At 53.9% G+C, this 22,423-nt stretch overlaps 8 protein-coding genes across 8 annotated transcripts; 3 read left to right on the forward strand and 5 right to left on the reverse strand.

Moving 5' to 3' along the window:
- Positions 1-104: 104 nt before the first annotated feature.
- Positions 105-1,133, reverse strand: LRP88_12490 (WD40 repeat domain-containing protein; the record flags this gene model as incomplete). The annotated part of the gene is made up of 1 exon (XM_083248883.1): positions 105-1,133. The coding sequence occupies one exon, from the start codon at positions 1,131-1,133 to the stop codon at positions 105-107; it is 1,029 nt and encodes a 342-aa protein (XP_083095338.1).
- A 1,214-nt stretch (positions 1,134-2,347) lies between these two features.
- Positions 2,348-4,407, reverse strand: LRP88_12491 (ATP-binding protein; the record flags this gene model as incomplete). Its single annotated transcript, XM_083248884.1, has 3 exons — positions 2,348-2,404; positions 2,775-3,873; positions 3,962-4,407. 3 exons carry the CDS (start codon positions 4,405-4,407, stop codon positions 2,348-2,350), a joined length of 1,602 nt encoding a protein of 533 aa, XP_083095339.1.
- A 4,322-nt stretch (positions 4,408-8,729) lies between these two features.
- LRP88_12492 (uncharacterized protein) lies at positions 8,730-10,445 on the reverse strand (the record flags this gene model as incomplete). The annotated part of the gene is made up of 1 exon (XM_083248885.1): positions 8,730-10,445. The coding sequence occupies one exon, from the start codon at positions 10,443-10,445 to the stop codon at positions 8,730-8,732; it is 1,716 nt and encodes a 571-aa protein (XP_083095340.1).
- Positions 10,446-11,118: 673 nt separating this feature from the next.
- On the reverse strand, positions 11,119-11,590 carry LRP88_12493 (uncharacterized protein; the record flags this gene model as incomplete). The annotated part of the gene is made up of 2 exons (XM_083248886.1): positions 11,119-11,523; positions 11,588-11,590. The coding sequence occupies 2 exons, from the start codon at positions 11,588-11,590 to the stop codon at positions 11,119-11,121; spliced, it is 408 nt and encodes a 135-aa protein (XP_083095341.1).
- An 866-nt stretch (positions 11,591-12,456) lies between these two features.
- On the forward strand, positions 12,457-13,368 carry LRP88_12494 (uncharacterized protein; the record flags this gene model as incomplete). Its single annotated transcript, XM_083248887.1, has 3 exons — positions 12,457-12,917; positions 13,048-13,092; positions 13,209-13,368. The coding sequence occupies 3 exons, from the start codon at positions 12,457-12,459 to the stop codon at positions 13,366-13,368; spliced, it is 666 nt and encodes a 221-aa protein (XP_083095342.1).
- A 1,378-nt stretch (positions 13,369-14,746) lies between these two features.
- On the forward strand, positions 14,747-16,195 carry LRP88_12495 (FAD-linked oxidoreductase-like protein; the record flags this gene model as incomplete). Its single annotated transcript, XM_083248888.1, has 1 exon — positions 14,747-16,195. One exon carries the CDS (start codon positions 14,747-14,749, stop codon positions 16,193-16,195), a length of 1,449 nt encoding a protein of 482 aa, XP_083095343.1.
- A 183-nt stretch (positions 16,196-16,378) lies between these two features.
- On the reverse strand, positions 16,379-17,129 carry LRP88_12496 (protein CGI121; the record flags this gene model as incomplete). Its single annotated transcript, XM_083248889.1, has 2 exons — positions 16,379-16,696; positions 16,977-17,129. 2 exons carry the CDS (start codon positions 17,127-17,129, stop codon positions 16,379-16,381), a joined length of 471 nt encoding a protein of 156 aa, XP_083095344.1.
- A 1,845-nt stretch (positions 17,130-18,974) lies between these two features.
- On the forward strand, positions 18,975-22,170 carry LRP88_12497 (uncharacterized protein; the record flags this gene model as incomplete). The annotated part of the gene is made up of 4 exons (XM_083248890.1): positions 18,975-19,520; positions 19,577-20,287; positions 20,335-21,409; positions 21,470-22,170. 4 exons carry the CDS (start codon positions 18,975-18,977, stop codon positions 22,168-22,170), a joined length of 3,033 nt encoding a protein of 1,010 aa, XP_083095345.1.
- Positions 22,171-22,423: the final 253 nt, after the last annotated feature.

Consider the following 22,423-nt stretch of genomic DNA (forward strand, 5'->3'; position numbering starts at 1 on the left):
TTGGCATCAGGGCCCAAAATTAGCACAGGGTTGAGCATCGATTTCTCATTATCTCCGTAGACTCTATTGGACTACCCTGAACAGCTCTGCGAGCCATGTTTCCCTCAAGTTGCCCATGGCGGTGTCTCGACAAACTTGAGAATAGACATGTATCCTGAAGTAATTCCCAGAATGATTGTCGATCCCATGAATACTGATGTTTTGCGATTAAGAGATGGAGGCGGAGGTCGATAGCTGGGTGGCAACCAGATAAAAGGCCTCCCCTTCCATGTAACCCATGCAAGATTTCTTGCTAACCCATATCCTTCAAAGTCTCGATGAGGCGCTGGCTCATCGGGGTCATAATGGTGCAGTGGCGGAACCTCGATGTGCCCCTGCTCTGTGATGAGGCGGGAGCCAGCCGCGTCGAACTCCACGTATTGAAGGGGTTCATTGACTCGTGTGGTACCCAGGCAAGCTCCAGTGTTAATGTCCCAGAACTTCACCTCCGGTAGTTCTAGCGATGGCACGGCCAGGATAGAACCATGAAGCGAAGACACAGCAGCTGAATCAAAGATCTGGCCAGCTTCCACCTGTTTGATGCGCCCAGATGCCAAGTCCAGGATGATCAGCTCGCTGCTCCTTGTGGCCGATACGAATGTTTTGCTGTCTGAGGAGAAGAAAGTGCGTTCGGAGACAGTTCCCTTAGACGTCATCGTGTGCTGCATCTTCCTTGTCAGGAGGCCCCAAATCTTGACTATGCCCGGGTACAGCAAGGCAACGCTGTTGCCATTGGGAGAGAATATCACGCTATTCGCAAACAACTCTTTTTTGTTGTCGAGTTTCTTCACATAAATTTCCTCTCCTGAGATGGAATTCTGGCATTTGATAATATCGAAGTCAGCAACTGACCACACGAGGTTTTCTTGCACCTGAGAGAAAGACACTCCAAGGATCATGCCCTTGCGTACGACGGCAAGTGTCTTGATGTTTTGTGCAGTATCGAGATCCCAAATCTCAACACGTTTGCAGTTTCCGACGGCCGAAGCGGCCTGCTTTCTGTCTCGCGAGAGGGCAAGGTGATTGATAGTGCCACCATACCCTATCGAATGATCTGCATCATCCTTGACGGTTGGGTCCCAGAGCAGGATCATGCTGTTTGATGATGCTGCGAGTAAGCAGCCATCAGGGGAGAAGTGCATGCTGCGGATGATTCTGCATGGATGCTCGAATCGATGTATCTCTTTGCCAGTGGCGAGGTGCCAGAGACGGATCGTTCCATCACCTGAAGCTGATGTGATATGCTGACCATCTGGCGCAAACGCGATCACACTGACCGAAGTAGTGTGGCCCCGAAGTTCTTGGAACACTTCACAACTCCTAGCACGGTACACCACAACCTTATTCCGACAGGTAATGGCAAACAGTTTGCTATCCGGTGAGAAACAAACCTGCTGATCATCTAGAGTATCCAGGAGCTGCTCAATCTTTCCGCCCAAATCAAGATCCCATAGCTGCATTATGCGACTCCGGCTGATAGCAAGCAGTTGGCCGTCCGGAGACAAAGCAATTCCGACTGTCCTTCCCATTTCCCCATAGAATCGCTGTCGCAATTTGCCATCTTGATAATCAAGGACACGTACTAAGCCGTTGAGTGTGGCACATGCAGCCAGCTTTCCATCTAGGGATAAGGCAAGACTTTCTATGAATTCCATCGGTCGGTATTGCAGGCTCCCCGTCAGAGAGCCCCAAAACAGGATAGTTTGATCTCTGTTTTTCGACAGTGAGCATTCTCCATCCGAAGAGAAGAGCATGTTATATCCTCCATCGGTTTCGAGGCTGTCAATCTGTTCCCCTGCCGTAGTATCCCAGAGTTGAACAACCCCATCTGTGTGAACCGTCTGGAGGCTCCTGTTGTCCGACAAGAAGCATATCGCACTGTTCTCTTCCAAAGAGGTTTCAATCACACGTATGCTCGCACCCCAGCTCTTTGGAACTTGAGGCAGCTGTGTTATCCATCCGGGAATGTAATTCTGGAAAGCTGTTCTGACGATGCTCTCACTTGGCGCGAATACGAGGCCCGAGGCGTATATCTGGAGTGGATAGTCATCGATGAACGTGTCTGATCTGGCGATAAACCGGGCAGCATCTCGTAGGAAGCTGGATATTTCCGCCCCTTGGTTTGGCTAAGGGACCCAGGTCAATGATTGAAAGCCAAAGAAACAGAAATGACTCACGTCGACGAGGGACTGTAGAGCAACTAGCATAGAGCTGCATTTGTGAGCCTCTCCCAGAAGAGCGAGCGCCTCAAGCCAGAACAGGAAGCAATCCTTCAGGAAGCCGAAGGCTCGGTTGGAGTCGGAGATCTTTAAACAGCTTCCCTCCAGATGATGAGTCCAGTAAAGGCATGCGTACCGAACTTCACCTGGAAGCCTCAAGTTGATGTCCTCTTTGTCAACATCTTCCCGTCGAGTTCCCGGCCAGCCCAAATCACAGATATCTTGCTTCAGGTGCTTTCCAGAGCACAACAAATCCAGGCATCTGGTTGCAAGTCTCTCGTGCGTTTCTTGCTCGTCGATCCAAAAAGGATTGGTTCCACGCATCTCCTTGTCGACGAGAAAATCACGAAAAGATAAATGCAACATTCTAACTGGTTCTTGGGGGGACGCCGGGACGCTTAGAACGGAATGCAGGGGTCTGAGAATGCCATTGATAGCACGCTCAGGAATGCCAACAAGACGAGAAAGGGTTGAAACAGAAAGAGGCTCGGTCAGGAGAACTATGGCACCTATTACATCTTTAAAGTCCTTCAAGAGCTTGTCTCTAGCTCGTCCGGTTCGATCCAGGAGCAGTTGATCGAGAGTTGGGCGGTATGTGGTGTCAAGTTTCTTCATCTCTGAATCCTGAGCTGAAGATTTGTACTTGAGAACCTTTTCAAGTTGAGTTACAGGGTCGTACAAGGGGTCTTGGATGAATCGACAAATAGTGGCGGCGAAAATGAAGAGCGGGATAGCCATTTGGATGAGGGTGTCAGTGACTTGTGTACCCGGCCATTCGGGCCCTAGTTGGCTGTTGGGATCCGATTGACAATTGTATTCAAGCCTGGCTTGCTCAAGTTGATAATGAAGGAATTCAGATATATCGTGTTCAATGGCTGGTTTCGGGATCATGTGGAGGATGAGATCCCTGTATTCGCCTCGGATATTGTTGAAGCCAAGACGGATCGGTAGCTCAGGTCGACTTGTCACAAAAGCTTTCAATTTGATCCGGTTCAGAGAATTGAGGCGTGTCAAGATGTTGATGATGAGTCGGACATCGCTATCCCGGTCACACTCGTCGAGTGCATCGATGACAAGAACGAGGACTCTCGAGTCAGAGACATCGCTATCCAACTCTTGCAGCGGACCCAGGATGAGTTTTTCAAACTGCTCTTGAATGAACTTGTTTGGGAGATCCGGCTCATCTTCAATCGCTTTGATGGTCAATGGTCCACTCTCAGGTAGTCGGGTGATCAGCTGAGCAGCAATAGTTGTGAACAGACGAGACGCATTGCCTCGATCTCGCTCACCCCTCTTGAAGAAGAAACTCGCGCCGAGCATATGTTTCTGAGAGAATGAGTGGGCAATAGTCCGCGAAATGGTGGACTTGCCTGTCCCTGCCATGCCATTGAGCCAGAATATGGTGTCACTGTGGGGGTCCTCTGCCCACGCGGTGATGGTTTGCCGAAGCTCGACGCGAGTATTTGGAAGGCACTTGGGATCATGCTCGTTTGTCTGGGAATCAAAAGCCGCACCTTTAGCCACGGGAATCCTGGACATGTCAAGAGTGCGACTGATATGTTGGACACCAGAGCTGAGACGTTGGACATTGGAGCTGATGCGCTTGACATTGGAGCTAAGGCCTATGTAAATATGTAGATGACAAGGGTGAAGGTGTAGTTTCATAGAACCAGACGACTGTCAATCGAGAAAAGTATACGTACTGAGTTTCAATGTTAAGCGCTGTGTTATCAACCATCAAGGCCGCCGAGATAATATCCTGATTCCTATCGAGACTCTGGATGATGCTGTCAACCTCGGAGCTTTCAAACGGCCACTTCAAGGCACGAATTCCAAAGCGGCTCATGACCTTTCGGGTCCTTCCATGCTTACGCTCCAGCTCATCGATCAGCCGTTGGAGTTGAACTGAAGCCTCAGCAAGCGCGGCTTCCAGCTCTTCCGTCGTCTGAAGCTTGTTGCCATCAGGGCCTTTCACAAGCCTCTCTGCACCGCGGAGGACGATAGTGAGGCTGGCAAGTTCACTCTGAAGGCACTCGATGTCGGATCTAGCATTCTTGACAGCCTTGAAATAGTCGGTACACAGGGACGCGACTTTAGCCGACATGTCGACGACGGCGATGACGCTAGCAGCCGCCCCGAGGCCCTCCATGGTGATGGATCGATGGAACCTGCGACATTAGAATGAGGATGGAGGAGCTGAATTAATGAGGGGTTTAACTCGCAGCGTGGCGAGGTTGAAAGGTACAGCCTGATGCGAGGCTGACTCTGCAAGCCACCAACCACACTTTACTGTCTAGGGTATGCCTCGGCATGCGTGGTGTTCCCAGGGTTCACTCAATACCTAGGTATGGAGTTGGAGAAGCAGAGCTCCTCCCATTTGAATTAGATTCTTTCTCCTAGTCTGCGAGTTTTTTTTAGTTTTTTTTTTTGAAGAAAAAAAATCCATTGAGTACTTCATCATGTACCTGGGTTGTGCACAGCAGTGCAGGAAATCACCACTACCAGAACGGGAGCATCTTTCCTTTCTATGCTTGCTTTCATTTACACGACCTACCTATACTGAGAAATGAGGATAGATCTGTTGAGTAGTCTCAGTCAAGAAGCACAGAAAATAGCCAGTTGTGTCAATACCAGCCGCCCTATGATCGAGGCACTCGGCTGCCATGTCGATGGTGTCGAGGACACTGGTTTTCTCCTTGAACCGGTTCAACACGGTGAAGTCAGCTGCTCCATCCTCTTTGGCATTCTCAATGACAAAGTGGTATCATAAAGAGGCAAGCAGGTGTGCCATATAGTCATTCCCTTAGGCTCAGGTTATCCGATGGCTATACTTCGATGTTGACGGGGCGGAGAGGTGAGCTGACGTGTCATCAAGCAAGTATTTGCCCAGATACTTGGCTAATCTGTATAGTTGACTGCGAACAATCTGCAGAGGGAGCCCGTCTTTTTATGTGCATGGATGCCAAAGCATCATTAGTATGGAGCCGCTAATGGGCTGAACTGGGCAAACCCGCTCTGCAACATCCATGCCACGACGGAAGCGCTATCCGATAACGATGCACGGTTCAAGAGGTCATGAGAGAACCATGTGCCTCTCAGGAACAAACACTTTTCCCCTTCAACACCCATGGCATTGCTTATGTGTTGTCTTTTGAGTTAGCGTATCACGCTGTAATCCTGACTGCATATCCTCTCATGCAACCACGTCTGTTTACCCTTTCTTATTGATTGGGCCTAAGTTAAATAAACACGCCAAGAAAACTCCCAAGACGGAGCTTCCTGTTCCAAAAAGCGGGTTTTAACCTCCCGGCAGGCCCGACGTTGGATCCCGAAGGGAGGATTCAAACTCAAATGCCCCCTTCTGCCAAGGACCCTGCCGCTGCCGCTCACAATCTGGAGAGGCCGAAGCACCGCCAAGCAAACAGAGACCCTTGATGCAGTGTCAAAGTTACTCAGCCATCCTGACGCGCAATCACCAGTCCACTGCCGAGACTTGTCCTCATCGAATCATGCCGCTCGTCCAGGGGCACCCTCCCCATTACAGGTGGGGTTCCCAAGACTTTCACAGCCGAGCGTAAAAAAGCTGGAGCCCGTAATTACAGAGGGCGGCTCTTGGCACTTGTTATTCGCGAGGCCGTAAACAATAACTCTGGCGGTGCCGTATTAACCGATCTGAGATCTCGGACCTGCCAGAGGACCTGAACAAGCCCCGTTCGATTGAGGCTGGGAGGGATACGCCCGTTGATTAATTCCCGTCAGCCACTCTCCCAGCGTCTCCCGCGTAAATAACACCCTTCACGTGTAACAATGCCAAGCCACGGTTAAGTCGGCGCTCCTGCTGGGTCGTCGTTGATTGCGCCAAGGTCAACAGCCAAGATACGGGTACAGGTCATCAGAAGACCCCCTTGTTTGTCACGCTGTACATTGACCCAAGTCACGCCGAGACAAGCAGCAGCACGGGAGAGTATATCTAGCCCTCTTTGCTCAATATCCCCCTCTTTGATCCTGAAAAAACATCGCATCTTTCGTATCACCCGTTTCACCATGTCAGCCCCATACGACCCGAACCAAGGGTGAATAGCCTCAATACGGCACTAGATAAAATACAGCTACTGACGTTTTTTTACTAGCTACTATCCCCCGCCTCAGGGCTATCCTCCTCCTGGACAGGGCTACCCGCCCCCGCAGCCCGTACGTCGACCAGAGTGATGTGATCCTTCTGACCGGTCACTAACAAAACACCAGATGCAATACCAGCAGGCCCCGCCCCCTCAGCAAGAGGAGAAGAGCCACGGCTGTCTATACGGCTGGTAAGATACTCAATCCCATGTCATCTTCTAATGCTAACGTCGTCTAGCATCGCCACCCTGTGCTGCTGTTGGCTCTGCGGAGAGACGTGTGAATGCTGTCTCGAGTGCTTCGACTGCTGTTGTTAATTGATCCGAAACCCCCGCAAGCCTCTTACCTTGCTTCCATTTTCAGCGCGCAACGCGGATATTTCTTTGAGTCAAACGGGACGGGATATCGGTTCATTCCAAGGACCAGGAAATCTTCATTCATCGGGTAGCGAATCAGCCTGTGCAAATACCATGAATTCAAACCAGCAAGAACGTCAATTCATCTTTTAAAACTAAAAGTCTCAATCTTGCCCGTATCTCTTGTGCCTACATGATGTTTGGTGGACCTCCGACTCTACATGCACGACAGTTTGGATTGGTGATACACTGAAAGTACCTGCACTCGTGAGCCCTCTTTGAATCATCGCTAAATGAGGGTGACTTACTCGTCGCTCTCCTTGTCCTTGATCTTGGAGCAGTCGCAGTAGCTGGGACACGTAGGCGTTGGACTGGGCGATGAGGACGTCGACGTGAGCCCGGGTTCTCTGCATGGGCGGCAGTTGGGGTTTGTGATGCATTGAAAGTACCTGATAATGTCAGCTAAATATTCTCTCCACTTATTCTGGTGTTGTAGGCTGTATCAATTGCGGGGGAGACGTCAAGATGATGCATGATGTGAGAGTTCAACACCTACTCGTCGCTTTCCTTGTCCTTTATCCTAGAGCAATTACACTCTGCCGGACATTCTGCCTTGCTCGTCGTAGTAGCATCGACAACGACAATCACCCTAATCGCGCCTTCGGATATCGTCTCCGTGTAAGTGCCCGCTGGCATGGTCTTGTAGTTGGTCGTCGTCGTCACCAAGACGGCTGGGTGTGTCACCACATCTTCGCCAAAGCCTCTTGGCATCTTTGGGATATCTCCAGACTCCCTTTGCTGGAGCTTTCTGTCATCATTCTGAGGAGCGGCTCGCGATAGAGCTGCAAAAAGGAAAAGGGTTGCAAAGTGGTGGAGACAATACATGGTCGTAGAAGTCTGCTGAAGGGAAAGGTAATGATCGTCTTTGCCGATGGATTGCTCAAAGTAGCTGTTCCTGTCAAAGCACAGTCGAGTCCGATGCCTCTGCGCAGTGACTGGATATCCAGTTGTCCGGCTCTGGGTTTATGTAGTTGCCATTCCTGGTCAGTTGCTCTCACACAAACCGTCTCATCCGGTCGGTCTCCTTCCCGCGACGGCTCTTCACACACACGATTCTCGCAGTGGCAGTGAAGAGCTGTCGTAGCAAACACTCTTCCGCGGTGCGTATTTGTGGTTGCCGGATCAGGAAGCACTCTGTGGTCGCTAGGCAACGATAGGAGGTGTCACATCTCGGCGAAATGTGAACGTCTAATGGCACGTGAATGGCTTCTTTATGCCAACTCATCTACAATCAAGCGATGCTCTTCATGGTGATAGAGACAAACAGCCGCTCGGAGCGAACCGGAGAACAAGGATCGTGGCGAAGAGGTTGTACAACCAAACGACGCCCAGCGCATCGAAGGCAGTCCGAGGGCATCATGAGACCCGAGATGAGATGTGGACAAGGCCATGATCAGAAGAGCAAACGATAGCGATAGTGACAGGCTTGACAGGAGCAGAATCGTCCCAAATGGGAGCCGTACCTGCATCATCTGACATGAGGCTCTCAAGCTTCAGAGTCGAATGCGCTCTTGTCACCCATGAGCCTCAGTGTCGAATACGCCCCCATCTCGCCAACACGACTCCCATGTAAGGTCCGTACGACCATCGAATTGCACAACATCGCCGCGCGTCCCAGATCATGTCGTACAACACCGTTGTCGTCGAAACAAGCAAGGAGCAACGACCATTACCCGTCACTAGGAACAGACCTCGCGTCAATGACCAGTCAGTCTATCCAGCGTCAGTTGACTCAGCCAAGGCGCAACATCTCTCAAAGAGGGCCAAGATTGCGATTGGACTTGAAGTTTGGGACAACACATATGTCTTAGTCCCAAGCGACTGGTGACGGGAAGCTGTGCCATAAGAGTACAACGTGAGGCAGAACCGTTGAAACAAGAACGCTTGCGTCATATTAAGCAAGGAATTAGGGTATATACTCTATCCATATCCAAACCTATGCCGCTTTTACTGTCGTGCCTTTAGATCCACGACCACCTGGCAGTCTCCGCAACACCCACGCCTTGACTCGAGCCAGGCCGCTGTAGAACCGACCGTCTACGTCGACACCCCATGCTTCCAACGCCGAAAGGACTCCGTACAACCCGATCCATAATAGTACAATGGCGTCCACGATGTGGACGAACCACCAGAAGTGCTGGGTGCCCAGGGGGCACGTGGCGTACTCGAACTTCCACTCCCAGGTGTCCTGGTCGAACCAGAGGCTCAGGAGGCCGGCATTGCCTCCAAAGTCTCCCATCATGCTCCTCACCGTGATCTCACGTCGTCCAGGGATGCCCGAGGTGCCGGGGATCTTTTGTTCCTGGGCCTCTTCCCACCGGACCGTCTGCCACTGGCGTTCTGACGCATCAGTGCCGTTCGTCTGGTTGATGAAGTGGTACGTGTCGCAGCCAGCGTGGTCATGACCGTTAAGCATCAAGCCCGCACGACCATATCCGCCACCAGCAGCATTCTCCTTTCCGCTCATTCCCCACATTCCCTCGAGGAAGCCTTTACTGGCATCCGCGCTGAGCTGGTTCTGCTCCTTGAGACCTCCACCGTCTGCTGCGGTGTGGAAGGAAAAGAAGGGAGAATCCACGCAGATACCCGCCGGCTTGTAGAGGGGAATATGTGTGAGGATGAGGGTAAAGTGTCCCTTGTAGCCGACAGAGCTTGCGGTTCCAATGACGTCGTTGATGAAGGCATAGGTAGCATCCTGCAGGGGAGCCGACTTGGCTGGAGTGTCCAAGTTCATGTCGTTTACCACAATGATGCGAAGTTCGGGCGGGATGCGGTCCGAGTTGGGGTTATCGGTTCCATGCCACATGGTAGCCCTCTTCTCGGGATCCAAAATGGGAAGCTCGAAACGAAGTTCGTAGTTTGCCTTTCCAAAAACTCGTTCGAAGCGCTCCAGTCGTTCCTCGGTCAAGTCTCCCGCGTATCCAATGTCATGGTTCCCTGCCACGTTCAATATCCGCTTCGCCCACACCTTTTCCCCCTCACTACCATCCAAAAGCCCCGACAGTGTGTAATCGGTGCTCGGGTAGCGCGCGATGTCGTCAGGCACCCTTTCGGTGCCACGGAATGTTCGGTTCCAGAACCGTCGACCTCGCTTCTCAAACTCGACATCGTCGATCCACTGACTTCCAACGAGGTCACCCAGCACGCTCACGTGTGTAGGATTGGACCACCAGTTGACCTGGCGGTAGATGTGTGCCAGGTAAAAGTCATTGCCCCATAGATCGAACCGCTTGCGCATCGACTCGACAAAGTAGGGGATATCCTCCATGTAAAAATCGACCGTATCGTGCAACGTCTTTCGAACTCGCTCTCGGAAGCACCAGTGCTTGGTCTGAAAGGTCACATGCTTGTAGATTTGCTTGAGGTGAGGAAAGGTGCCCAAGTAGTTTGTGATGATCGAAGTATCGCCCTCAAGTTGAGGATCGCCCAGCGCAAGCAGTCGGAAAGGGGCGAGTTTCGCACGGTCGTCAGAACTAGGTTTCGAAGGCCAGTGAAACTTCTTTGTCAACTCAAACGCCTCTTTACTGTCTCTCGACTCGACAGGAAATGCGCATCCCTGGATGACTGGGAAAAGATACAGGTAGACGGTGATTGCTACCGCCAGCGGCACCACAAGGCGCAGGCCATGGCGGAGGTAAGCCACGACAATCATGTAGCCAACGTCATACGAGAGCCACGTTGAAAAAGGTTTTGAAAGGCAACGAGGCGTTGAATGCGACGGCGCAAAGACAGACAAGAACAAGAAAGGAGTGAAGTGGTCTTCAAGGTGCTGCCAAGAATAGCAGGCGTGGAAGGGTTCTGGCGGGCGACACGTGAAACTATTTTGGGCTTAGTCAGACGACGTCCCACCTCGAGATGGTCCAGACCAGAACCCCTTTTTTGCGCGCGACTAGGGAGTACGGGGAGGCCCTTTATTTGTCGGTCGACTCATGCCAAGATCAGATGATTGGAGGAGATGGGAATGGTCTTTCTTTGGTCTTTGGAATGCGACACCGCCGCGTGTTGATTGCGACGCTGAAGTACTCTAGATACCCTAGCCGATCTTTTTGCGACTCTATGCGCCAACTTGTGATGCAAATGACTCGAGATCGCAATTGAATCCTAGTCATGAGGGGTGCTCCTCTGGTTGAGAGGCTCTATCTTTGCCCTCAATCATGGCCGCTCTGAGAACCTACTGCGTCCCCTCATCGCTTGCGGGGACAATCTCGATGATCGGAACGTGGGATCACCAATGGATTTGAGGCGCAAACGTAAACCGATCCCGAGGGGTCCATGGGTTGTTTCGGCAAGTGGGTGGTGATGACTTGTCCCTATGCTCAGCGGTTTCACTGCTGCTCATACAGCTCCTCATCCTCTCTAGGCCACTCGACTTCAAACACAGGGTCCTCGTCCTCGTCATCCACCACCGCAAAGGCAATCAGACTATTGTTCTTTAACCCCAGCTTGGTCGGTGTGTCCCCGTTCCCGATCTTGAGCTTCTTCCATCCCGCAGTGGGGTCGTTGGCATTCTTGAGAGCGCCATAGGCGAGTATTGTCCCGTCAGTGACGGAGGTCGTCTTCGGGGGCGCGATTGACGTGGTCAGTCCGTTGGGGTATCTCTCGGTCAGGACATCGAGGAGCTGGGTGGTGACGTTGGAGAAGGGCTCAAGGGAGTCGACAAAGAGGTAGATGGTATGGATGCCGTGCTTGAAGCGCACCGAGATGTGGGCGTCACCGATCTCCTCAGGCTCCTATCACGGGTTAGTTTCGTTGGAATAGATCGGCGGAAGTATCGGATAGACGAGGGATCCTCACCATCTTGTCGATCTGCGAAGGGAGTAAGCTGATAACGTCGGTCTGGAGGATGCCGCCGCTTTGTCTTGGTTCTGGTGAGGGGCATCTTTGTCGCGAATTGTTTGCGCGAGGTCACGTGCCTACGCGTAGAGTGAGGGTCCTTTCAATGGATGTGGTGCTGCCTGATGCACAGTGACAACAGAGCCTCAACAAGGATCATGATTGTATATCGTAATCCTGGACCTTTAAAGGGTGAAGAGTAATTGATTGCGTGTCAATTGCTGGAGAGCACATGCCCTTGCTACGTCATCTCATCCAGGGTCTTTGACAGCAAAGCATGACAGCTGACGGCGACACTTGCAAGGACAGCTCTGGTTGAGACGTGAGCTTTGAGTGGGGGTGCATAGGTATTGGAAGAAGAGAAATGGAAGAAATGGCAATCCAATAACCTTCCAGCTCAAAGCAATTGACCTCTTTGGCTTGTGATTGCAACGTCCTGAGCATGAACCACCTGCAGCCAAGAGCCAAACCGTGCAAAATACCGTGCCTCCCGCTACACACACTGTCAAAAAGAGCCTCTTCCCATCCGATGGAGCTGGAGCAACGTCGACTCTGCATCTCGACGAGAAGAACGACATGGGGGCTTCCCAGCTCGACCAGCATTTATTACAAACCTCAGCCCCTCGTGTGCCATTACTGGGTCCTTAGCGAAAATACCGCCGGAATCGCCAACTCCGGCCACACGCATCCTCTTCCCGCGTGACTTGAAGAGAGAGTCAAGAGGCCCACCCGAAAATCAGCAGCCTCAAACACCGAGCCTCGCAACAAGCTCGGCCTCGAGATTGGGCGAGACAGAGACAGAGATCGACCCTCAACCCCAGATACACCCAATGGCAACTCCAGCGTCTCCTCGGCCCGGCTGGGCTCCCTCTACCTCAGCATTACCATCTGACCTTGAACCTCCGTCAGCCTTCCCCCAGGATGCCTTCCCTCGCCTCTCCGTGCCGACGCCGACGCGGCTGATGCTGGGAACGATATCGTCAGCCCTCGTCGGCTTCTCCCTGGGGGCCACGCAGGGTGGGCAGATGGCGCAGCTGCGGTTCCGGGCCGAGCACGCCCACAAGATGCCAGACACGACGACGGGGTGGTATTTCTACCACAAGAGCAAGAATTACCACGCCATGCAGGGCGGCATACGCGAGGGCTTCCGCATGGGCCTCAAGACGGGCCTCTGGAGCATGATGGCCCTGTCCCTCGAGAGCACGGTTGATCGATATCGCGGGGCGAGCGACATGTTTTCCACCACGATAGCCACCCTGACAGTGGCTGGTGCGTTTTCTCTCTGGCGTAAGTGGTCAATCCCTTGATGCCCTTGTCTTTCTTTTCTTCCCGAACTTTTGCAATGTGGACGAACGGGATTGCGCTTTGCTCACAGAAACCCCATATGGGGAATCTGAGTATGGGGGCATGAGCTCGTGCAGGCCTCTTGCCCCCCCCCCCGTCCCGTGGAGCATGGAAAGCGACGGGTAGATATTGCGACGTGGACAAAGGTGGTGGAACCAGTTTTTAGCTAACAAGCGCCGATGTTCGGCCTCTCGCGTCTAGATCGCTTGTCATTCACAACGGCCGCCCGGACCGCCAGGTACGGGCTCATGTTTGGACTCGTCTACGGTGGCATCCAGGACCTCGTCGGCTTAGCCCGAGGGAGACCGATCGGATACGTCGAGTTCCTGCGGCGCCGTGGTGGACGACGTTCTGGTCAGTCCCACAGCGATCACGAGGACGACCAACCAGCATCGTGAGGCCGGCGGCCCGGACTTTTGGAGGGGACGAAGGAAGACTGGGGGAAGCAGAGGCGAAGGACAAGGACCCAGCCATTGCCGGGGTGGAGCCCGGCGTGGCCTCTTGTTTGGTGTGGGCGCCTCTCCCGTGGCCGACGGCGAGCGGCTTTGCTCGGTCTTTGTGGAGCCATGTCCATGAGGAGTGAGGAGGCATGACGAGCAAAGCTTTGCAGAATTGGTTGGTTCCATCAATTGCTTCTCCGACTAGCCCGGTCCAGGCCAGAGAAGCAGAGCCGCCATCATCTCGGCACAAGGGCGTTGCATCAAGCCTTATCTGCTGGCCGAGAGCCCCTCTCCACCATCACCACTTGGAGGCCCACGATGGCTAAGACATTGATATCACGATGTCTGTGTGTTTCTGTCTGCGTAGAGCAGAACATGTACTATACGATCCCTTCTGGGTTTGGAATTCCTATCGACAAATGTAAACGCAAATCCTAGCTTCCCCCAAAGATGCCTTAGTCATGTGCTGTAACCGAGATCATCATCATCACCAATTGACTCGACAACTGTATCGGCCTGTTGCGGCATCGGCGCCTCATCACGTCTCGTGCGTCCCCATGATATCCCCCAGTTTGAAGGCGTCTTCGCATTCACATTGTCCCGGCGCTTCCCGCCCAATCAGCATTCATCTCTCCTAGACTCAAGACTCCTCCCCCCACGCACGGCTAGATTCGGCCTTTACACCTTGACCCTCTTTACGCTCTTTACCATGTTTTGCATGGCGTCGCCTCGCCACGTGATGGCTGATAAGCTCCGTTGCTTGAAGGTATCGTCGGTTTGGTTGGTCATTCACCCTCTCACCCCGTCCCGGTAACCTCTCTCGGCCCTGTCCTTGCCCATTGCACACGGCCCGGTTCGGCGTTTGCGGAGAAGCAGGGGGCTAGACTAATGATTTCTCTTAGTCTAGAGACAGCAAGCTGGGAAATGCCTGGAATGGGACTGGCGACTGGGACAATGACTAGAGATATCCATACCATGGCTGGAGATAGCGCCACCTCCGTCGTTGCGCACGCCGCTCAGGTACGGCTCATGGATACAAGTACTTAAGGTCTGCCACCCGTTCATTGTCCCTCACACTACTTGGTCAGATACTTTGGTTCAAAGGTAAAAATAAACTTATCTCCCATTGACGCTCTGTTATCTCTCTCGACAAGAGCCGCCTTATCAACCCATCTGCAGTCCAAACTTATATCTGCTGCCACCTCCAACGCACCGTCACTTGTAAACAAACACCAATTCACCGTCAGCTTCGCCCTCTCTTGGATCCCTCCAAACCGATCCATTCCCCCACCACCTAGCAACCTTCAACTTCCCTTCAACCACACCAGAAGATATAATGAGCTTGGCCCTTCGGCGAGGGACGTGCCAGCCCCTGCGCTGGGCGGCATCCTCCAGCACCGCTACCATCCGACCATGCATCGCCATCACAACCATCTCAAAGGCCAATGTGGCCACCCGTCGTCACATCCACTCCTCTGAGCGACGCACCTCCACCCTCGCCGAGCACCCCATCCCCGACCCTATCCCTCCTCCCGTCGGTACCGGTCGTGCGCCCCTCTCCGTTCTGCCCTTGAGCATGATCGTGCGATCTCTGGCCACCATGGTCGTTTCGTCGTCGCCTCTTCTGCTGCCTCCCTCGCTGCGCATCATGAACGTCCTAGCCAACACCACAAACTCCATCCTCAACTCGGACACGAACCCCGTCCTCCGATACTTCCTCAAGAAGACCTTCTATGCCCAGTTCTGCGCCGGCGAGAACCCCGCCGAGATCAAGGCCACCATTGCTGGACTCAAGAACATTGGCTTCACTGGAGTGATTCTCAACTATGCCCGCGAGGTTGTCCTTACCGAGGATCAGGCCGGTGCCCTCAAGAACGGTGCCATGGAGACGGAGGAATGCATTCGAAACGAGATCGTGCCGTGGGCCCAGGGTACTCTCGAGACGGTCCGAATGGCTGAGCCTGGTGATTTTGTCGCTCTCAAGTTCACTGGCGCCGGCAGCATCGCCCTGTATCAGCTCAAGGATCGCCTTCCTCCCAGCCCCGCCCTGTACAAGTCCATCGACTCCATCTGCCAGCTTGCCCAGGAGCGAGGTGTCCGCCTCCTCTTTGACGCCGAGCAGGACATGCTCCAGGACGGCATCGACGACTGGACTCTCGAGTTCACCCGCAAGTACAACAAGGGTCTCGGCGAGGCTGTCATCTTTGGCACATACCAGGCTTACAAGAAGAACTGCCCCGAGGTCCTGTCCCGACACCTTGCTCTCGCCCAGGTTGAGAGCTTTGCCCTCGGTGTCAAGCTTGTCCGCGGCGCCTACCTGAACTCGGACCCCCGTGAGCTCTTCCACGACACCAAGGAGGAGACCGACGCCTGCTACGACTCTCTCGCCGCCAGTGTCCTCACCCGCCAGTGGAATGCCGATGTCAAGGGCGAGGGTGAGTACCCCGCCACCAGCCTCGTCATTGCGTCGCACAACGCCGAGTCTGTTCGCCGAAGCCGTGCCATCTGCGACGCTGGCCGCGCTAAGTCGGACATTGCTTTTGCCCAGCTCCAGGGCATGGCCGATGAGGTCAGCTGCGAGCTGGTCGAGGCCGGTCAGGCGGACAAGACCAAGGTCCTGCCCGCTTACAAGTACCTCGTCTGGGGAACTACTGGCGAGTGCATGAAGTATCTCCTCCGACGAGCACACGAGAACAAGGACGCCGTCCAGCGTACCAAGGGCAGCCGGGATGCCCTGTGGTCCGAGTTGGTCCGACGATGCAAGAGCGCCGTCGGCTTGGCGTAAGAAAGGGAAAAGGGAAAAGAAAAGGATTTGATATCATGTTTGTTCTTTTTTGCATCATGGGTAGCGATCAGGAGTCCGGGGCGCTTAGGATCTCGATGCTTGAGATAGACAAAGCATAGATGAAGATATGACTTACGTTTTACTCCTTGGCGACGATGCTTTGTGAAAGGGTGAATATCGTATTCAGACTCCACGTAGAGCCATTGCACTGATGACGAGTGACTCCATCTCCCTCTGCCTGATATTGTCGTCCTTAATCTCATCGAGCCACTTCAAGCCGTTCAGCTTGTAGTACTTGCGCACTTTGGCTACGTCACTAGTAGTAGCGATCTGCTCGTCTGTAACGGGTGATGCTTCTCCCTCGACATTGGCCTTGAGATGCTCCCAGACCTGGTCATGGGTCAGAGACTCGGCGCCATTGTCCGCTGGAAAGGTGACTTTGATCACAATGAGATCCTTGGTTGAAGGGGAGATGCCATACCGGCGGTACGCATCGGCAATCTGAATTCCGGATCAGTCTCGGGCAAATTTGTCGACAGAGGTTATAGTACGTTATTGGAAGAGCTCATTGAGGAGACAATCTCGGAGTGAACGTTGGGGGTCCTCAGGGCACCATTCACGGCCGCCGACGTAGCCTTGAAGACGGCGGATAATAATTGAAGCCGAGAAATGACCTGTTGAGGATCTGGCATCAGCGACAGGCTCCAGACGTCAAAGTCGCGTACCCCGACTTGGACTTGGCACGAGCGCTGGTGACTGATGTGATGGGACCGGAACTCACCACGGAGGCATCGATAAAGGCGTACTCAAAGTCCGGATTCCGACCGAGGAGCTGCTGGTGCAAAAAGGCCGCGTTCCGTACGTCACGGAATAGGGCAACGTGGACCTTGTGCGAGGCTGGCAGATGCTCGACAGTCACGGTTTCGAGAGACATGGTGGGAGGGGAGGCTGAAGAGAAGTTTGGATGATCCGCGGAGCGCGCAACAAAAGTTCGGCTGGCCTTGCTGTAGCCTCGATATGGAATAGCGCGGGATGTTGTTGTCGTCGTCGTCGTAGTCGTCTAATCGTCCGTCTCGTTATCTCGTCGCAAAGCTGTCGCGCGAAGTTCAAAGGCTCGATCTTTTGGTGTGGAGGGGTAAGGTTCGAGATGGACGGTGCGGCGGGGTGACGTACAGTCTAGACCGTCACATGTTTCGCACTGTATACACACTGTCCCACTAACACGGCATCTCAAGTTCTGTTGTCCCTTTGACTGAGCACTAACACACTCAAATGGAGGCTCAAATCTCTCAACCACGTCACAAATCTCGGCTCTCCCTCGTTCCGTCCCAGATGAGCAGAGAGGACTCTCAATTATCCCCTTCTTTGACTTTGCAGTTTTACGTCACCCCGTTATACAGCAGAGCCGAGATATGCGACCTTGCTGTGTGCTATCCTCCGTCTCACCACCATCTCGACCAGCATACTTCCGCTAATACCGTTTGCCTCCCATAATCGCCGACCCTAGGCCGGCGCCACGGGCTTACTACAGGACAGCTGGAGGCCTGGTCTACGGATACAAGGTTGACAGATGCTGTAGCGGGAGCGGGACAATAAACCCGACGTTCAGCAAGGCACGAGACGAGGCGACCAAAGAGAAGCAGAGGCAGGGCACCGCGCAGTCGGTAGGGCTGGCTGGCTCCAATGCAGCATGACATGGGGCATGGATCATACTTTGGTAAGGTAGGTCGCAGACGAGGGGTTGAGAGACCTGGCTTGCATGGAAGGTTGAAGCAGGTTTCCTCACCTTCGTTATTGCGGTTGAGGACTGCCCGTTGATTCTTCCGTTGATCCAGCTCCATACCTCGTCATCAAGCACCTCATCCGAGAGCGTCCAGGTTTACGGAATTCCCGGTCTCGTCTCGATTCCAGCCACAAAATCATGATTCCTTTACTTTCCCGTTCTCTGGATGTGGCTTGCCTGTGGAAGCCCTAGACCTTCTACAGTAAGCGATCCAATGCCCCTTGCAACGCCCAGACAGGGCGCCAGCTGAGGCGGCGAGGCGTCCGGGCTTTGGCAACTGCTCGGACCAGAGACTCTGCTGGTACATGTCGAGGCATGCCCTGCGATACCGTTCTGCTTCTAGAAGGCATCTCCGTTGCTCCTTGCATAATATCTCGCCGGCTAAGACATCTTCCATTGTTGGGGAGACATGCTCTGACTGCTTCTTCCAAGCGAATTGCGGCCTCTCCTGTGCAAGAGAGAGCCGTTGAGTGATGAATCTGTTGATCGCCAACTCCGTCGCCGTGTTTTATGGATGCGTATATCAACCTATACCTGAACAGACTTCAGTTGTCAGAACCAAGAGGCACATTGGCTTCAAGACAAGACATCTAGAAGACCGTCTTACTCCCGTCAGCTCTTGTCAGATCATCTCAAACCAGTCATAGTTTTCAGCTGTTTCAAACACCCAGAGAAACACAGCCACGGCTTGAGTCCAGACTCGGCTGCCTTGTCTTGATCACAAGCATCCGTCGACTCCCTTCATTGCCACTCACCCAACCCGCGACCCGGGGTTCGTCGAGGCCACCCTGCGCCTCCACCAGCACCCCGGAACTGCAGCGCCCAAGCCCGCTAATGCATAGCGCATTCCCCGCTGGGCCCGTCCCCTGTACAGTGCCGGCAGTGCAAGACCCAGTAGCAGCCTTAGTAGGGACCTCTAGCGGCGCGACCATTAGCAGCAGCGCCGGCACCAGCTCCAGGTCCCTCGACTGCCAGTCCAGCCCGTCCTGGGTGTCGATGATGGATGTCGTCGCCCAGCGCAGCCTCAGTTCTCCCATCACCAACTTCTCGTCGCTATCGTTGCCGTCGCAGCCAGGATCTCTCAACTGGCCATTCGACGCGCAGTCCTGCTCTGCCCTCGCTTGGGCTCCCGATCCTCGCATCTTCGACTTCAATCCCCCGGCCTTCGCTGTAAAGGCGCCTGCGACTCGACCGAAACCCACTGGGCGGCGCCCGCGCCAGCCCGCCGCGATCTACACTTCCAAGGCCAAAGCCAAGGCTACAGCCGCGTCTGCGTCCGCAAAGAGCGCTTCATCCTCTGCTGCCTCGTCAGCGACAACTTCACCATCTTCCTCCAGGGGCATCTCCCCGCGCTCCAAACTCAAGATGCCCGGACGACCTCCGAAGCGACCCGCCAGCAACGGCGAAGATGACGGCCCCGTCCAAGCTCCAGGCAAGGTGAAGCTGCCGAGGCTGGAGCGCGGCCCTGACGACTTCTCCAGCGTTGTCAAGAACCGGTTGCAGTCGTATACGCGTACGGGACAGGCTTGCGACCGGTGCAAGGTACGTCATGGCCAGGGTGGCTTCCTTCGGCGAGATACTAACCGCGCTCTTTACAGGTTCGCAAGATCCGATGCGATGCTCTTCCAGAGGGATGTTCCCATTGCACCAACCAGAACCTCGAGTGTTATGTTACAGACCGCGTCACAGGGCGCACCGAGCGCAGAGGATATCTGCAAGAGTTGGAGAGGGAAAAGAGCGACATGTTGGCACATATCCGCAACCTCGAGAAGCTGCTAGGCGACAATGGCGTCGAGGTCAAGCCCTGGCAATGGGCCCCCTACGCGCAGTACCCTCCCGGTGTGTCCTTTGACGACATGGGCAATCCGATCCCTGATCCAAATACGGGCGATACATGGTCGCAGGTTGGAAGCGCATGGGTCAAGAACAACTCGGCAAAGCCAAAGTTCACGCCCAGCTTCCCTCGAAGTCTCTTGGAGTCACGACCTCAAGAGAGTCATCTTGGAGTTGGAGGTGATAGCGCTCCTCTGAGCTCCATCAAGGGAACTCGATTGTCCATCCTTGGCATGACAGTCGATCTCGCTTCGTTCAAGGCCGCAGACATGGACGAGCCTCCAGCCGATGCAGCTGTGTCTGCACCGCTGTACAACAAGTCTCCTCAAGCCCTTCTGCAGTCCATCATGAACGTCAACCCTCCCCAGCATGTCGAAATGCCATCACGCAGCGATGCCTTTACTTATGCAGATTGGTACTTTCTCACTCTGTCCGCATTCCTCCCCATTCTTCACAAGCCTTCCTTTATGCAATTGGTAAGCCAATCTTCCATTTCTTCGTTGTTTCTGCTAACGGTCGACAGTTGACGCGCATGTACGACGAACCTAATTTCAAGCCAACCGTGGCCGAATCCGTCATTGTTCACATGGTGTTTGCCATGATCTACTTTCATTACGGCACTCGAAACTGGCAGCAGGCTGATCAGTGCACTCGTCTGAACGAGTCATCCAACAAACATTACCATTTTGCACTCAGCAAGTTCTTTGAGCTGACGTGTTCCCGCGACTTGGCTTCGGTCCAGGCCATGGCCATGATTGCAGTGCATACCAGAGCTTTCCCCAAGCCTGGTTGTGTTTCAATCATTGCCAATCTCGCTCTGCAACGCGCCCTTGAGATGAACCTCCATCGAGAGTCGAGGAAGCCTGGCGAGCCTACAAATCTTCAGCACGAATTGCGCAAGAGAGCATTCTGGGTCATTATGACTGTCTACATCGCTGTTGCCGGGCGTCGTGGACGGCCGATGCCCATTACAGTTGAGGAATTCGACGTCGGCTTCCCCGAACCCATCGCCGACGAGCTTTTGTCGGATGAAGGCGTTGACACGTCCCGCTCCATTCCCTGCGGATACTGGCCAGGCATTGTCAGTTTCAAAATCATCCCCATCTACCTGGAGATGTACTCCAACATGTACAGTGTCAAGAGGGATCCGCAGAATTATGTCAGTGTGGTCAATGCTCTGGAAACACAGATCAAGAACTGGGAAGATGAGCTGCCTGGTTCTCTTAAGCTCGACCATTCTGAACAGACCGATATGACTCGCATGCCTGCTCTTTACTGCAAGACGTGGGCGCTCGAGTTCCGTCTCTGCCTGCGTCATCCTTCGGTGGCCATGACTGCCGACAAGAAGATGATGGCTGAGAACATGGCCATCTGCGAGGATGTATCGAGGAGAATGCTTCACTGTCAACTCGAGATTCAGAAGCACAAGTGTCTCGACACAACATGGTACCAGACGTCCATGTACACGGCTGGAGTCTTCATGCTTCTCGTGGCCGTGTGGGAGAGGCGCTTTGAGACGACTCCAGAGGCCATTGCCACTTTGCGGGAGGAGATGAACGGTTGGGTCGGCATTCTCGATGAGGTTGGCTCCTTGCTCGGTAAGTTCCACACATTCACATCCACAGTTTGTTCATCAGTCAGCCCTAACATACGCCCAGGCTCGGGACCCAGCCTCAGTGCTGAGATTAGAAACATCATTGATCGCACCATTGCTTGGATCGAGCATGACATGCGCAACAAGGAGAGCAAGGAGAGCCAGCCAGCTGTGACGCCCGAGATCAAGCAAGAGCCTGCTCAGGCCTCGGCTTACACTGCTCCTCAAGTTCAATCCGCGCCTACAAGCGGAGGAAGCCAAGAGGTGCCGTCATCGAAGGGCTACTTTCCAGACGCAGGCCTCAACGGGCAGACGCCATATCCCGCCTTGGCTTACAACGAGCACACGCAAAGCACAATGGCACCATCGGCTTATGAGACCGAGGCCATGTTCTACAGCACCAGTGCTCAGGCAGCGGCCGCAGCAGTAGCAGCAACAGCAATCCCGGCATCTGCCTCACAGGCGAATCCACTCCTTGCCTTCACTACGCAGTCGACACAGCAAGTGGCGTCTCAACCCACGGCCGACATGCTATGGCAGGGCCGCGGAAACACTTGGCACGACTGGACTACCGCCATTGCCGATAATCAGGATCGGTATAGTGCGTCGGCACTCTTGACGCTCGGAGGCGCCACACGTGATGCCACTTCGGGCGCGGGCGTCCCAGGCGTCACAGCCGGGCCCTCAACGAACGATATGACCAGCATTCAACAGGGCCAATGGCCGTTGATGTTGTTTGACCATGTGGCGTCAAATGGGTCTTGATTTTGATGACATCTGATGGGATACGGCGTTGTTAACTGGTTTGTACCCTCTGGAGCATGGACTGGGGCGTTTTGGCTGGTGCCACCCGAGGCATTCAATTATGGGAAGAGGCGCCATGGCATGTACGGTTCACGACATGTATGGTTTCATTCAGGCGCGATACTTGCTGGTAGGGAAAATACCAAGATGTCTAATGAGGGTGACCAGGATGGGTGGGAATGGATGGGTAATGGGGGTCATGGGAGATGATATG

Source organism: Fusarium phalaenopsidis (assembly GCF_050370095.1).
Source record: "Fusarium phalaenopsidis strain FUZ10S chromosome Unknown contig_32318, whole genome shotgun sequence".
Taxonomy (NCBI): domain Eukaryota; kingdom Fungi; phylum Ascomycota; class Sordariomycetes; order Hypocreales; family Nectriaceae; genus Fusarium; species Fusarium phalaenopsidis.